The 15,931-nt window shown below is 47.7% G+C and overlaps 1 protein-coding gene and 1 pseudogene across 1 annotated transcript; one reads left to right on the forward strand and one right to left on the reverse strand.

Moving 5' to 3' along the window:
* Window positions 1-800: 800 nt before the first annotated feature.
* Window positions 801-3,771, forward strand: LOC123050573 (probable alpha-glucosidase Os06g0675700; annotated as a pseudogene).
* A 3,043-nt stretch (window positions 3,772-6,814) lies between these two features.
* LOC123055136 (wall-associated receptor kinase 2) lies at window positions 6,815-10,364 on the reverse strand. Its single transcript, XM_044479076.1, has 4 exons — window positions 10,206-10,364; window positions 8,715-9,612; window positions 8,438-8,581; window positions 6,815-8,235 (listed from the first exon to the last, which is right to left on the reverse strand). Exons 2-4 carry the CDS (start codon window positions 9,601-9,603, stop codon window positions 7,034-7,036), a joined length of 2,235 nt encoding a protein of 744 aa, XP_044335011.1. The 5' UTR covers window positions 9,604-9,612; window positions 10,206-10,364; the 3' UTR covers window positions 6,815-7,033.
* Between the last annotated feature and the right edge of the window lie 5,567 nt (window positions 10,365-15,931).

Consider the following 15,931-nt stretch of genomic DNA (forward strand, 5'->3'; position numbering starts at 1 on the left):
CGATAAAACCAGACCCACCAAATTAATGGCCTTTATTTTCTAATATTCTCTCATTAACATGAGAATTTCAATGTTAGATCTTGAAAAAGTTCCTAGCAAAAGTCCTTTGGTTTCAGGGACTTTTTTGTGTTGGGACTAGAAAAAGTTCATAGCAAACCAAACAGGATGAGACTTTTTTGAGACTTTTTGCTAAAAGTCCTTAGAAGCACCTCTTTGAGAGTCTTTTTTAAAAATTTCTAAGGACTAGAAAAAGTCCTAGGACTAGAGAACCAAACACCACCTAAGTAAAAAACCGGGGTCTACTTCTTTTATCAGATTATAAGACTGAATCAAAATTTTCTCCGATTAGATCTCAACGATTACAATTCTAGGTTAGATCTAAATCGTTAAAATCAGATCCACCAAATCAATAGCCTTTATTTTCTAATATTCTCTCATTAACATCAGAATTTCTTAGGATATCAGCATTAATATACTTCCTCGTATGGAAAAAGCGATAAAGCTTAACATTGAAATACTACCTATCAAAAGGTAATCTTAGGCACATTTTAAAATCTTTCCAAACATTGAGGATGACTACTAATCTATATAAAGCCAAGCGTCCAATAGTTGTTGACACTCACTTGTGTGGCACGCCATCCTATTGTCTAATGGCAATTGTAAAGCCGTCTGGTGAGCTTCTCAGGCTCCTCACCTTCCTCATTTGCCTACTCCATCATAGCAGCGCAGGCTATGACGTCGAGTCGGTCGTCGGGGAGCGGAGCCTATTATCGGCCAATCTGAAACTTGTAGGCGGGACGATGGAGTTCGGTCCTGATGTCAAGAGGCTCGACCTAACTGCAAGGCAAGTGTGCTTGATCTTCATCATGATCCGGAAGTTTAATCCATCACCTTATCTATATTTTTTCTGAAGTATCATTGGCAGGATTGTGTTGCACTGTTCGGCTAGGGTTATATATACACATTAATAGTTCTTTTATTTCAAAAGAGGTAGTATAGCTGACGTCTGCATATATTGATGCATACACCCTAAGCTAACCGATTTAGTATTAACATGATGGTACAGCCTAGAGACGGATAGCCGGCTCCACGTGCGCATCACCGATGCCGACCATCCACGATGGGAGGTCCCCCAAGACATCATCCCGCGGCCAACGTCAGTGTCAGAGGACGTTTTGCTCGGATCTCCAGGCATGGACAATGCCACCTTGCCGAGCAGTGCCACCATCTCCAAGGTGTCTTCAGACCTGACCTTCTCCATCCACACGAATCCGTTCCGCTTCACCGTCTCCCGCCGCTCCACCGGTGACATCCTTTTCGACACATCTGCAACCCTCATCTTCAAGGACCGGTATGTAATAAATAATACTCCTTCGTTTTCTCAAAATAGATCAAGTCATACTTTTTAAAAGTTTAACCAAGTTTTTCTATAGAAAAATATATAAGCATCATGAAATATGTATTTTTTGACAATATATTTATTTGATACAATCAATCTTTAAATATTTCTACAAATAAACTTGACCTAACATATGAAACATAGAGTTAATACAAAACTTAGGGGTCTGTTTTATGGCAAGGAGTGAGTACAAGTGAGCAGTATATTAGCGAGTAGCCAATTGATCGATGGGCATGCATGACAATTGGAAATGCAGGTACTTGGAGGTGACGACGGCGCTTCCAGCCGGGCGGGCATCATTGTACGGGTTCGGCGAGCACACGAAACGGACGTTCCGGCTCCAGCCCAATGACACGTTCACGCTGTGGAACGAGGACCTGGAGAGGTCAGACCTACTGGACCGTAACCTCTACGGCTCGCACCCATTCTACATGGATGTGCGCCCTGGCGGCAATGCGCATGGCGTGCTCCTCCTCAACAGCAATGGCATGGACATACTGTATGGCGGGTCCTACATCACCTACAAGGTGATCGGTGGCGTGCTCGACTTCTACTTCTTCGCCGGCCCCTCCCCGCTTGCCGTCGTTGACCAGTACACCCAGTTCATCGGCCGCCCTGCCCCCATGCCATACTGGTCATTCGGGTTCCACCAGTGCAGGTATGGCTACAAGAATGTGGCCGACCTGGAGGAGGTGGTCGCCGGCTACGCCAAGGCCAAGATCCCCCTGGAGGGGGTCTGGTCAGACATCGACTACATGGACCACGGCCAGGATTTCACGCTGGATCCGATCAACTTCCCGGTGAACCGTCTCCGGCCGTTCGTCGACCGGCTCCACAGCAACGGCCAGAAGTATGTGGTCATCATAGACCCGGAGATCAAAAGACAAGCAACGCCTAACGAGGACATTTTCCTCAAGAGAAACGGCACCAACGTGGTGGGCAGGGTGTGGCCAGGCGAGGTGTACTTCCCGGACTTCATCAACCCACGCGCCGTGGAGTACTGGGCGCAGAAGATCTCCGAGTTCCGGCGGACTATCCCCGTAGACGGGCTGTGGTGCGACATGAACGAGCCCTCCAACTTCGGGGCCTGGCAGCCGCTCAACGCGCTCGACGACCCACCATACCACATCAACAATTCCGGCACGCATCGTCCCCTCAACAACCAAACCGTGCCGGTCTCCACTGTGCACTACAATGGCGTGTCCGAGTACAACGCGCACAACCTCTTCGGCCTCTTCGAGGCACGTGCCACGCATGCCGCACTGCTCAAGGACACAGCGCGCCGCCCCTTCGTGCTCACCCGCTCCACCTTCCCCGGAGCGGGACGGTACGCGGCGCACTGGACCGGCGACAATTCCGCGCGGTGGGACGAGCTTGCCAACTCCATCAACACTATGCTCAGCTTTGGCCTCTTCGGCATACCCATGGTCGGCGCCGACCTATGCGGCTTCAGGGGCAACACAAGCCAGGAGCTCTGCAGCCGCTGGATCCAGCTCGGTGCATTCTACCCGTTCGCGAGGGCGCACACGGAGAGAACCACCGAACGACGAGAGCTCTATGTGTGGGAGTCGACGGCGCAGTCGGCGAGGAAAGCGTTCGGGACGCGGTACCGGATGCTCCCCTACATCTACACGCTCATGTACGAGGCGCACACAACAGGGGCGCCCATTGCACGCCCGCTCTTCTTCTCCTACCCGCGGGACGCCGACACCTACGGCGTGGACAAGCAGTTCCTGCTCGGGCGCGGCGTGCTTGTATCTCCGGTGCTACAGCCGGGTGCCACCACCGTCGACGCCTATTTCCCGGCGGGCCGGTGGTTTAGTCTCTATGACCACAACTACCCCCTCACCGTCGCCACGCGGACCGGCAAGCGTGTTACACTTCAGGCGCCAGTGGACTCGGCTAACGTGCACCTGGCCGGCGGCAACATCCTACCATTGCAGCAGCCGGCGCTGACCACGTCCGCCGCACGGCAAGGCGAGTTTCACCTCCTTGTGGCGCTTACGGAGAACGGCACAGCCAGTGGGGAGCTATTCTTGGATGACGGCGAGTCCATGGAGATGGGCGGGGTGGGAGGCAAGTGGACCCTGGTGAAATTTAGCTGCAGCACGGCGGAGAGCAAGGGCATCATCACGACCACGGTGAGTTCCCATGTGGTGCAGAACTCATACGCGCCGAGTCGGGCGCAGGTCATCGGCAACGTAGTCTTTATGGGGCTCCAGTCGCCAGCAAAAGGGTTCACTATCTATGTGAACAACGTTGAGCTCAAGGCAGCCCGCACCAAGTCCCGGACGACTGGAGCGTTTAGCGTCAGTGGCCTGTCGCTGGCCATTGGAAAGGAATTCCAGATCAAAGTCGTCATGTCCCATTAACATTGATACCACTTTTACATAATTATGGTATATCTGAAGTTTTGAATAAAAGTTTTGAGAAATTTGAATTTTGTTATGGTTTGAGGTTTCTAAACATCTTACATTATTTATTGTCCTTGGTCGTTTATCTACCATCTTCCTCTCATCTCAGAGAAGCAAATCCGTATATATTTAACTAACTCCCTATGACGGTTAATCACAAGTTCCATCTTGATCTAAAATTGCTCATTCACCTTCTTTTTTGGAGGGCAATTGTATGTTCCTTTACTTACTAACTAGGACATTTTTAGTTTAAAAAGGAGGACTAGGACATCTTTGAACGTGCATAGCATTCATGAAGGCCCAATATCCGTCGTGTTTGTAAGGTTCACAAATCTGCTAAGACTTCTTTTTTTGTCGGGCAAAACTGCCAAGACCTTTGTTTTTTTCTGTTTCCAAAGAGCAAGCACAATACGATGACATAAGCAGGCTTAAGGATTAAACTATTATACTTGTACTTAGTTGGAGGGGAACGAAGAGGAGAGAGAAAAAAAGCGGGTTGTACAATAAGAGCCGGTTATAGCACGAAACCCAACACATTTATGAGATTGTAAGATGGGCCAACTATTAATAAAATAGTACACATTTAAAACTTATTATTGTACGTTATGTTTATAAGTCATGGTTGCAGCTGATGACCGTGAACCTGTTATAAATCAGAGAGGCGGTAGGGAGAAGAAACTCGTTTGTTGAGCCCTATGTATCGGCCAAAATACTTGATGCTCCGGGTGGAGGTGTTGTAGTAGTACGCCACGATGAAATTGAGCACCTGAGCAATCCCTTGCTTCAAGGAGATGTCGAGCACCTCAAAGACACTCCTGAATGTCTTCTGTATGCCATCATGGACATCGCAGCTAATGTGGAAGCCGATACCCAATGGCCAATGTGTACGGTATCTCGATGTTCCCACGCTGCCTTCAGCACGTGAACTAGGAACAGCACTTCTGGGAGCACATTGTGCTGCAAGCAATACGAGGCCGAGGCAAAGACAAGACGCGAAGGTGTGTAGTGAAGAAGCGGACACCTCGATCGAGCTCTCTATGTACGTATGCACGCACGGGGAGCTGTCGACGCCAACAGTCCGTGGGGAACTTGTTCAGGCACGCCAACGGACCACGATCATGTTTACCTAGTAGCAAAAGTAAACGGTCCAGAGTCGCCGTCAAGTGTTCATAATATTCGAATTTTCTAAAGAAAGAAACGTCTCTGAATCTTCCTACTGATTAACAAATTCCCCCACTGGAACCAAACATGAAACCTGTAACACCCACTGACCGCGGTTTCAGTTATATACTACATGCTGGATAGTGGATACTAGCTGGAATATTTAATCAAAAACTACCACATTTCATGAAACGTGACAGAAAACTACCACTTTATGATTTTGTGCGTAAAACTACTACTTTTGTCCTAATCTGTGGCAAAAAACTACCAAGTCTCGAAACCGGTCACTTCGCCCGCGCTAAGCACCAAACTAACCAGCCGGTCCCACGTTTCAGGTGCCACGGTGGCCAACCGACGCCCGCGGCGCGTTAACGGCGCGTCCGCGGTCGGAAACGGCGTCGTCAGAGGATCAACATCAAATGGCCGGTCCCACGTTTTGGTGCATTGAACGCAAACTGACAGCCGCCGTTTCCGACCACAGACGCGCCGTTAACGCGCGGCGGGCGTCGGTTGGCCACCTGGCACCTGAAACGTGGGACCGGCTAGTCAGTTTGGTGCTTAGCGCGGGCAAAGCTACCAGTTTTGAGACTTAGTAGTTTTTTGCCACGGATTAGGATAAAAGTGGTAGTTTTTCGCACAAAATCGTAAAGTGGTAGTTTTCTGTCACGTTTTCATGAAATGTGGTAGTTTTTTATTAAATACTCGTACTAGCTGCATGGCTGCATTCGAACGGATTGCTGTTAACAGTTCTAGGTTCCAGAATTATTAGATAAGTTGATTGCAGCCGCGCATTGCAACTTGCCACATAATAAGTAACAAAAATTAATTATATCCTCCTGGCACGACGCGTATGACGATGCACCCTATGTCGATCCGAGTGCACCAGACATCAACGACACTACTACGAAATTACTCAAAGCTTTACACGCAACATATAAATCATCAGTTTGTTGATATCTCTCTGCTTTCATGATTTAGATACAACTGAGGGTTTTTTTTTTTTGGTTAGAAACAGATACTACTGAGGTGGAGCACCAGAAACGTCACTGACTGCAAGACAAGCAAGCAACTTAGGGAGTAACGGAAAAAAGGAAAATCGACGCTGACGTTGACGAGGGCAATCGGCCACCCGTCGGCTCAGACATGATATATACACCCTTTCTCTCCTAACAATAACAGCAACACCACAGCTAGTCGTCGGCTCGGCTCGATCGTCGTTTGTCCCCGCGAAAATAATCATCGCCTAATCAGGCCAAGACCCACGAAGAACAGCAGTATCGTGCAGGCCGATGGCGGCGCCAAGGATCAGAAAGCTCATCACGGCGCAGGGAGCTTTCGACTCCGTCCTCCTCCAAGGACACGACCGGCATCCCATCCCGTGGGACGTTGTCGTGAAGAAGCTTGACGAGCTGTTCCACTTCCTCGCATCCGCGTTCCCGGCGCTCTTCGAAGGGATCCAGGAGTGGGCCGTGGCAATGGAGCAGCGGGCGGGCTCCGCCTTGGCCGTCGCCCTCCCTGCCGCGGCTGTGGTGGTGCTGGTCGTCCTCTGCTGCTGCTGTTGCGGGTACTTGGTGGCCGGCGGGAGGCGCCGGCCGAGAGGGCCGAACGGGGAGGAGGTCTACGGCACCGACGGGCCGGTGGTGAGGTACGGTGGCCGTGGCGGCGGTGGGTACAGAGGAGGGATCTTCAGCGTGCACCCCAACAAGCCGATCGTGTGCTAGCTACAAATGACAATCTATGAATTACGTATAAGACAACGTCCTAAGCCCATCGTGTGCTAGCTTTGCTTCAAATTGATATCCAATGGACTTTTGTTGTTGAACATACATCACACATCGAATGGATTAAAAAACACAATTTGGAATTTGCAAACTATAGAGTTGTAGGAGATAGTCTCCCTATTATAAAAGTTACACACATTAGCAGCAATACTACCTAAAAAAAAAGTTACACACATTAGCAGTAATACTTCCTCAAAATAAAATACATGTGGTACCGAGGTTCAGAAGGAACAGATGTATCTGCATGTAGTAAATTATAGATCATTCTGCATGTTTAGTCATCTTGCATAATAGGAACTTCCTGGGTTTATGGGATGGTTCTCACTTTGGCCCATTGGATACCCACTTAATTCTATTTCATAACCACTAGTAGATTCTCCCCCAACAAGATTTTCTTCGTCCATCTCCATCTCGAGTTGTACCCAAGGATGTAGTGAAAGTTTTCTCAATCTATTTAGCTCATCGGCGACATCTTTCATGGATGGCCTGTTGTCACCACACATTTCTAGGCATTTCTTAGCTAGGTCTGCAAGTCCTCTCAGCAACTCCATACTTGCTTGGCCTTTCACTTGGCTCACCAACACATCTTCTAGATTATTCTCCTTCATAGCAGAAAGGAAAATCAATGACAAGCTTCTTGGCTTCTCAGTCCCCTCGAGCTTTAGTGGCAACTGGCCGGTGAGGATCTCTAAAAGGATAACTCCAAAACTGTACACGTCGCTTTTGTCTGTTAACTGGCATGTTTGCATGTATTCAGGATCAAGGTAGCCACATGTACCTTGAACCATTGTAACAAACTGCTCTTTGTCAGACGGGGCTAATATAGAGGCTCCAAAGTCTGACACTTTGGCCATATAGTTATCATCAAGCAAGATGTTGGAAGTTTTCACATCACCATGAATAATTGGGGGAGACGCGTATGAATGTAGGAAGCTGAGACCTTCGGCTGCTTCATGAGCGATCCTTAAGAGAGTGCTGAAGGAAATTTGCAATGCCTGGTTCCTGCCATGGATAAGCTCAAACAATGTACCATTTCGGACAAACTCATAGACTAGAATAGGAACTTCCACCTCAAGGCAGCAACCCAAGAGTTTAACAACGTTCTTGTGATTGATTTGCGATAAAATGAGCATCTCTTTACCAAATTCCTTCTTCTGCCTTTCATCAACTATTCCACATCTTTTAATTGCAACTAGCATGCTGCTCTTTATTATCCCTTTATAGACCGTTCCATGGCCTCCTTTTCCAAGTATTCTACTAACGTCAAAGTTATCAGTGGCATGTCTGAGTTCAGCTTCTGAAAATACATTGAAAGCAAGGCCTTTCTCTGATCTCATCCTATCAAACAAAAGCAAGCCGCCATGCTCGCGAAAATACTCCTGCTTAACTTTATTCAATTTTCTCTTTTGAATTGTCATTTGTCCCCAGAAGACGGAGATCATGATAATAATCATCAGACCAAATAATCCCATTGTAAGTCCTGATAACAACATTAGATGAGAGAATTATTTTTGAGACCAATGGGAGAGAGAGAGAGAGAGAGAGAGAGAGTATAGAACATACTTGGTCTAAATTAGCTAACATTAGATTGGTTTCACATAACTCTTTTATTTCATGACATTGCACAAGAGTGCGATAAAGTTAATGACCTAGCTACGTGTTCATGTTTGTTCGGTCATTACCTATTATGAAGCCTATATTTGGGTTGCATGTATTGCTTTCTTTGGCATATTTCTTTCCAACTCGACAAGAACATCGGTATTCTCCAGCGATATTGCGACAAACACCATCTGAAGGGCATGGGTTGTGATCGCATTCATTAACATCTGCAACAAAAGTAGCCAAACAAAATAATCTAGTTTCAAATAAGATAAAGGGACCGTACACCCAATGTACAATTTTATTGATATTAGTGCAAATATAGATTGGCACTAGCTCGAAGCTAATAATCGGTACTACCTTTGCATCCACCAGGAAGATAAGGGTTGCCTTCATAGCCATTGGTGCAATTGCACGTGTACCCTTGGTCATTGCTGGAATTCACACACTTGCTATTGCTACTGAGGCATGCATAAGTGCCGGTCTTATTCTGTTTTGCAACATCACATGACTTGATATCTCTCACAGCCCAGTCGAGCACCACAGGCACCCGCCCGTCATTTGTGCCATTGAACTTGTTGGTGGTTATGTACTTAGTGCTGAACCTGAATGACGCTGTTTCCATCAGCACTGCATAGCTGCACCGATTGAACTTCCATATCTGACTATTGTTGACCGTGCTAAAAAAGGTTGTTGCGTAGAAGTACATCCTCTTCGGTATCGTCGTCTGGGAGCATCCGATACCGGAGCAAGATCCATCAACTAGGTCCGACTGGTTGCGGCACGCCGCGGCACCATAGCCTTCGTAGCCTGTGCCGTCACGGTCCGAGATGGAGGCCAGGGCGTTGCAGCCGATGACCATGAATCTGTTCTGGACATCGGAGAGGCGGTATGGAGAAGAAACACCTTCATTAAGCCCCCCGTATCGGCCAAAATACTCCATGCTCCCAGTGGAGGTGTTGTAGCAATACCCCACGATGAAATTGAGCACTCGGGTTGTCCCTTGCTTCAAGGAGATGTCGAGGACCTCAAAGGCACTCCTGAATGGCCTCTCTATGCCATCGTGGACCTTGCAGTCGAGGTGGAAGCCGTCTCCGGGCGAACAGCCTGGGTCTATACCAAATGGGTATGGTATCTCCACATTCCCACACTGTCTTCGGCAGTGTGAACTAGGAACCGCACTTCCAGCTGGGGCATATTGTGCTGCAAGCAATATGAGGCAGAGGCCAAGCTGCAACAACGCTTGCATATTCCTCCGCTGGAGAGTTAATAAATGTGACACTGTCAACTAAATAGACACCTCGGTTTCAGAGAAAATAAAAAATATCTTTTCTTCAAAAAGAAAAGAAAACAAAAAAAACCGGTGGAATGAAAATAGAGGCCATGTATTATTTTTTCCCAGGAAAGGAGGATAGAGCCCCCATTGATTGTTGTAGATTATTACTCCAAATATGTAGGCAAAACATCGGCATATAAGTATCCTAGTATATCACAACAGTTTTTTTTTCCTTTTTTGCTATATAGAAGGATCTTAACAAACCAGGATATGTCATCAAGGCAAGAACAGATTCAATCATGTTGGTCCTAGTTGAAGCTTGTTTCGTGGACAACTTAAACTCTGCTTTCTGACCAAAACAAACTTAACTCTGCGTTGATGAACCTACTCACAGCACAACCCCTGGTCGCAATAACAAAGGGTGCAGGTGTTAAATTTTAAGTTTGCCATTAGGTGTCCTCAGCAATTCAGAGTCTTGGGAACAAATAGGCATCCAGCATTCACTTAAATCGAAAAAAAAGGAACTGAATTAACGCTTGTATACAAAAGACAAAACATGCTGATGAAAAATTCACCTGAATAAGGAGGGGTTCAGTGCTCGTCGAGATGAACAAGTATCTCGAGGGCTTCAGGGTCTGCCTTCCCCACGACAAAGACACGGCCGGAGATGTGTTGTGAAGAAGCCAACACCTCGATCGAGCTGAGCTCTCAATGTATGTATGTATGCACGCAGAGCTCTTGACGCCAACGAGCCGTGGGGAACTAGTCAAGGCATGACAAGATGGGCACGTGGTGGCGGCCGGACCTCCCTCGTGCTTAACTCGCAAAAGTAAACGGTCTAGTGGTCATGATACTCCATTTTTTAAGAAAGAAGAAGCGTATCTGAATCTTCCTACTGATTAACAATTTCCTCAGCCGGAACCAAACGAGTTTAACACCCACCCACCGGAGTTTCAGCTAATACATGGCTGCATTCGATGGATTAGGTGTTAACAATTCTAGGTTCCAGAAATATTAGGTGTTTTCTCTCCATCACGGCGAGTTGATTACAGCCGTTGCAACTTGCAAAGCCCGTCCCTTCCTCTTCCTACACTTGCCACATGATGCAATACATAACGAAAATGACCTATCCTGCTGGCACTGGCACGATACGTAATGCACCCTACGTGGATCCGCGTGCACCAGACGTGCACAACACTACGAAATTGCCCAAAGCTTTACACGTCTCCTAAAACAGAAAACTTCCTACGTATATAAATCATCAATTTGTTTTCGGTGATTATCTCTCTGCTTTCATGATTTAGATACAGCTGAGGTGGAGCATCACAAACGTCGCTGCAAGACAGACAAGCAAGCGGCTTAGGGAGTAACGAAAAAGGAAAATCATATAAACCGTTCTCTGCTAACAGTAACAGACCAACACCACAGCTAGTCGTCGGCTCGATCGTCCTTAGTCCCCGCGAGCATAACCATCGCCTAATCAGGCGGCCAAGACGCCGCTCAAAATCTTCCCTCTCCCCACCCACCAAGATGGCGGCACCAAGGATCAGAAAGCTCATCACGGCACATGGAGCTTTCGACTCCGTCCTCCTCCAAGGACACGACGGGCATCCCATCCCGTGGGATGTTGTCGTGAAGAAGCTCGCCGAGCTGTTCCGCTTCCTCGCGTCGGCGTTCCCGGCGCTCGTCGCCGGTATCCAGGAGTGGGCCGCAGCAATGGAGCAGCGGGCGGGCTCCGCCTTGGTCGTCGCCCTCCCGGCGGCGGCCGTGGTAGCGCTGGTCGTCGTCTGCTGCTGCTGCTGCGGGTACCTGGTGGCCGGCGGGCGGCGCCGGCCGAGAGGGCCGAACGGGGAGGAGGTCTACGGCCGCGACGGGCCGGTGGTGAGGTACGGTGGCCGTGGCGGCGGCGGGTACACAGGAGGGATCTTCAGCCTGCACCCCAACAAGCCCATCGTGTGCTAGCTAGCGTTGCTACAAATTGACAATCTATGATCTTGTAGACCCAACAAATATTGTGAATTTGTGATATGTGTACACTTTTCCTAAAAAAATAATCGATACATCTTAAGATTGTAATCCTTTGCTGCACTGCACCGTTGTAAGTTTCTCTTTTGATCCGGACGAATTATTACGCAAGTATGTATTTGATGTTTGATCATTTATCTGCACAACAACCCTCTACATCCTCATTTTTTAACTGTAAAAAAAATGTGAGTTTACCCTTCACCCTCCCATGCGCAACGTTCCTGGCCGTTGGATCTTCTTTGACTTCTCCCTCTGGTTGTGCTCAGCCCTTGGATGCTTTGACCACAATTTTTTATTACCGCTGCTAGTTATTTACATTAGTATGACTCGTGGGCCTTCTGTGATTGGGTCCAACAGCTTGTTTGTGGGTGCACTAGTTCGATGGGGCGAGCGAGCCAATTGGGTAGGATATGGGCAGGGTAGAGCAATACCATACCCATACCTGTATAGTTTGTGGGTATAAAATTCTACCCATACCCGTAACCCACGGGTATGAAATTATACCCATACCCATACCCGACAGGTACCCGTACCCATTGGGTATCCAACGGGTGGAACAAATAGTATACAAGTTGTTCACATTTTTACTTTCATTGATAGCACATTTGACAACAAAAAAAAATCAATTATCCTAGCTAAATAACAGGCAGATGAGTACATGACCACTATCAAAATTTAGAAATCACAACATTACTGATAACTCAATAGGAGTAGACGAGTCACATGACAAATTAATGATTAATTGACGATAACTTAACATTAGTTCACAAGCGGGCAGGGTATGGTATACCCATGGGTACAAGGCTATATCCATACCCTACCCATGACTTAACGGGTAGGGTATGGGTACTACCCATGAATATAAAAGTTTGCTCATACCCTGCCAATATGGGTACGGTACCCGCGGGTACCCGTACCCATGGGTAAAATTGCTATCCTTAGCCAATCAGCTCCTATGCTTGCGACCCCTAAAAAAAGACTACTCTGCTTGTGTAGGTCCCCATGAGGCCATGAGACGCATCTCAATCACTTCACTGTACGGGAACGTGAAATCAGTCGTGCAATATAAAGAGTATTTCTTTTTGACGTATGCAACCACCAACCAGAATTAAGTTGTGTTATTCTTTCTTTCCTTTTTGAGTTGAAAGTGGTGTTATTCGGAGTAACTATATTATGTGTTACAATATATCATGCTACCAAAACCATGCGGTGGTATACAGAGGTGTACACACAAAAGAAAAACAAAAAAAAACATGGTAAATATATAAATAGCATGCTAGCCGGTTTTTTCTAGAAGACTCAAGAGCTTCATTGATCATATAGTGGGATTACATTCTTTCCTTACACAATCGGCAAGGAAGGCTGGGATATAATTAATCCATAAACACCTTCTCCTAGAGGCACTACATTACTTGGCACAAAGATGCGCCAATTCATTCGCTTCCCTTGTCGTGAATACTAAGCGAAACTCCTCTAGATTTCCACAAAGCTCTCGTATTTCATGCAAAGTGGAAGCTATCTCGGAATGATCGAAACATCTAGCATTCCACATGTTCACCACTGTTTGGGCATTAGTTTCAACTATCACCTTCCGCATACCAATGTTGTGTGCCAGTTGGACCCCATCTCGGATTGCGTAAGCCTCCATGGCCATTGCGCTAAGCCCCGCATCATACCATATTGCTTGTGCGCGTAGCAAAGTGCCCTTGTGATTGCGAATGCCCAGTCCCGTGCCGCCTTGTTGTGTTTCTTTATGGAAAGAAGCATCCACATTCACCTTGATAAAAGGATGATCAGGAGGCTGTCATTTCTGTACTACCTTTGTCGGTTTCGCCGTCGTCTCCTTGAGGAAAAGGGAGGGTTCTGAAGGACATGGGGCCAAAGGATCCACACGCCCATTCATCAAGATATGCTCCTCATCTTGAACAAGAAAGGACTAAGCAACGGTAAACTCCACCTTGAAGCCATCAAGGTCACATGCATGTTGACTGGTGTTGCTTGTTTTGGGCATGACAAAGACATATGACCCTGTGTCATGATTTCTCCGGATGGTGTGTATGCTTGAATGAGAACTTTAAGCCTTCCACTCAAGTTTACAGAAACTACTTGCCTTGACAGATTGAGGTAACCACGTTTCACTGCATGCTTTGTTCCAACTTTCGACTCAAGCAACACAACTTCCATAGATGGGGACTCATCAGCGTCTTGGGTGTCGTGCTGCTGAGATAGTGAGGAGCAGACCGCTCGGACTCCATGCTCAAAAGGATTTGACTTGTAATCAACAACATGAACACCAAAGATAGTGGCTTGAATTGAACGTTTAAGCTGTTGGGCGCATAACTCTAATGTGCAAGAGTGCTTTTCAATGATGATCGTACTTGAAGTAGCTTCATAATAATCGCCATCATAATAAAAGACACAACTGGCCAATGCTCTATCTTGGGAGGCCGTTGTGCCCTTTACTTTGAGTTGGATTTCGATGTCAATGGGCTTCTGGGACACAATTGCACGAACTGGGCCAGTCAAGTATAGAAAAGGATCCTTCAAACACCATGGTCGTATTTGCCATTAATAACTACTCACTCCGTAAAGTAATATAAGAGCGTTTAGATCACTGACTGCAAGAATAAGAAGAAGAATAGTATATATATACATACCGCTTCATTGAGGATTTGGCAGTCATCCCTTGAACAAAGAAAGATGGGGTTGCGGTGCTCATCCACATCATCTCGGGCAGCAACCACGCCGTACACCTGCAGCGGCCACTCAAAGTGTTTCACGTCGGTGACTTTGATGGAACAGATCTGCAGGGTCCTCGCGGGGACGGCGTGGACTGGCATGAAACCCGACGTGCAGTGTGTAAAGAGCATGGGACTGATCAAGGCTGCATGCATGCATGTCAGTTAAGTAGGGAAGTTAATTTGTGTTAGAAAAAAAAATAAAGAGCGACCGGACAGATGGATTAACCATTGGGACGAGTAAGGCTAGTCATAGTGAGGAGTAAGACACTAGTCTATGTTACCACCTTCATAATGCAAAGTAACATAATAGTAGTATCATAGATGGCTTCATTTATTAACTTCTAGACTCATCTTGTCTCGGGAAGCGCTATGTTACCACTTCTCATTAATTACTTGCCACATAAGCAAAATTTTCTTAGAGTGCGCTATGTTACTACCTAAGTTACTCCCACTATGACTAGCCTAATAAGAGAAGCAAAAATCCCAGAAGATTTAGACGCAGGTTTACTCACTCAGGTCTTCGAAGCAGTGTTTGCCTTTGCGACGCTCCCAGTCCGTGCGGAAGCGAGCGAAGGCCTCCTCCTCCTCGGGAAAACAATCTTATACGACCCTGGTCGTACGCCCCCGGACGTGAGACCCTCTCCATCGGCTGACACCTGGACAAACGAATCTTAAAGCAATGCTGAATCCTGTTTCGGCCCCCGACTCATCCTGCTCGCTCAGTTTAACAAATCCCCAATTCCATTCTGCATTCGCCGGCGCCCAAGCTCGCCTGTCGGCCGTCGTCGTCGTCGCCGCCGCCGCCGCTGCAACTCTTCCTGCTCGCTCTATCGCGGAAGCACCGGAGCACCGTCCCTGCTGCTCTCTTCCTCGTTGTCCACGCCTACGCTCCTCGGCTCCCTGGCAGATTGGACATGGAGGCACATCAAATTGCTTTAGGCCACATCTTGTATGAGAACAAATTCACAAGAAAACGAGGTGCCAAGAAAGTCAGGCATCAACAATATACAGGGAAAGTGCTAATTGATTCAACTAGTGACTTCAGGCCACGAGACAGAGCCAGCTTAGCAACACACTGTCGGCGAGAAGCTTGATTGCAGCCAAGGGGTGCGTTCATAGTGCGCCGCCGGTGCCGGAAGTGGAGGCGCCCAGGAGCATCGCAGTGGCCTGCGGGGACAAGCTCACCGGCGGCAATGTGAAGAGATTGAAGTGGATAGGAATCGTGATTTGGGAACGGGGAGTGGGGAACGAGACGACTGCTGCTTTACGATTCGTATCGCCAGGTGTCACGTGCGGGGCAGGGTCTCACGATCAGCTTTGTGCGACCCGGTCGCATAGGATTTTTTTCCTCCTCCTCGTGCTCGGCGTAGTCGACTTCCTCGGCTCCCGGGTTGGTCTCCGCGGCTGCATTGCGTTCGCGGTAGACCACCGGTTCTTCCGCGACTCTGCCTTCCCTGCCGCTCATGCCCGCCTCATCAAGGTCCTCTTCCTCCTCCTCCTTCAGGTTGCCGCTGTCGATGGCCTCGACCTTCTCG

This window comes from Triticum aestivum, chromosome 2D (genome assembly GCF_018294505.1).
Source record: "Triticum aestivum cultivar Chinese Spring chromosome 2D, IWGSC CS RefSeq v2.1, whole genome shotgun sequence".
Classification (NCBI taxonomy): Eukaryota; Viridiplantae; Streptophyta; class Magnoliopsida; order Poales; family Poaceae; genus Triticum; species Triticum aestivum.

Bases quoted from the DNA above. Each gene is read 5' to 3' on its own strand.
- LOC123055136 (XM_044479076.1), bottom strand. From the start codon at position 9,603: ATGCAAGCGTTGTTGCAGCTTGGCCTCTGCCTCATATTGCTTGCAGCA. The intron at 8,582-8,714 runs GTAGTACCGATT...CTTTTGTTGCAG, and splicing joins TCTTCCTGGTGGATGCAAAG to ATGTTAATGAATGCGATCAC. The intron at 8,236-8,437 runs GTAATGACCGAA...TGTTGTTATCAG, and splicing joins AAATATAGGCTTCATAATAG to GACTTACAATGGGATTATTT.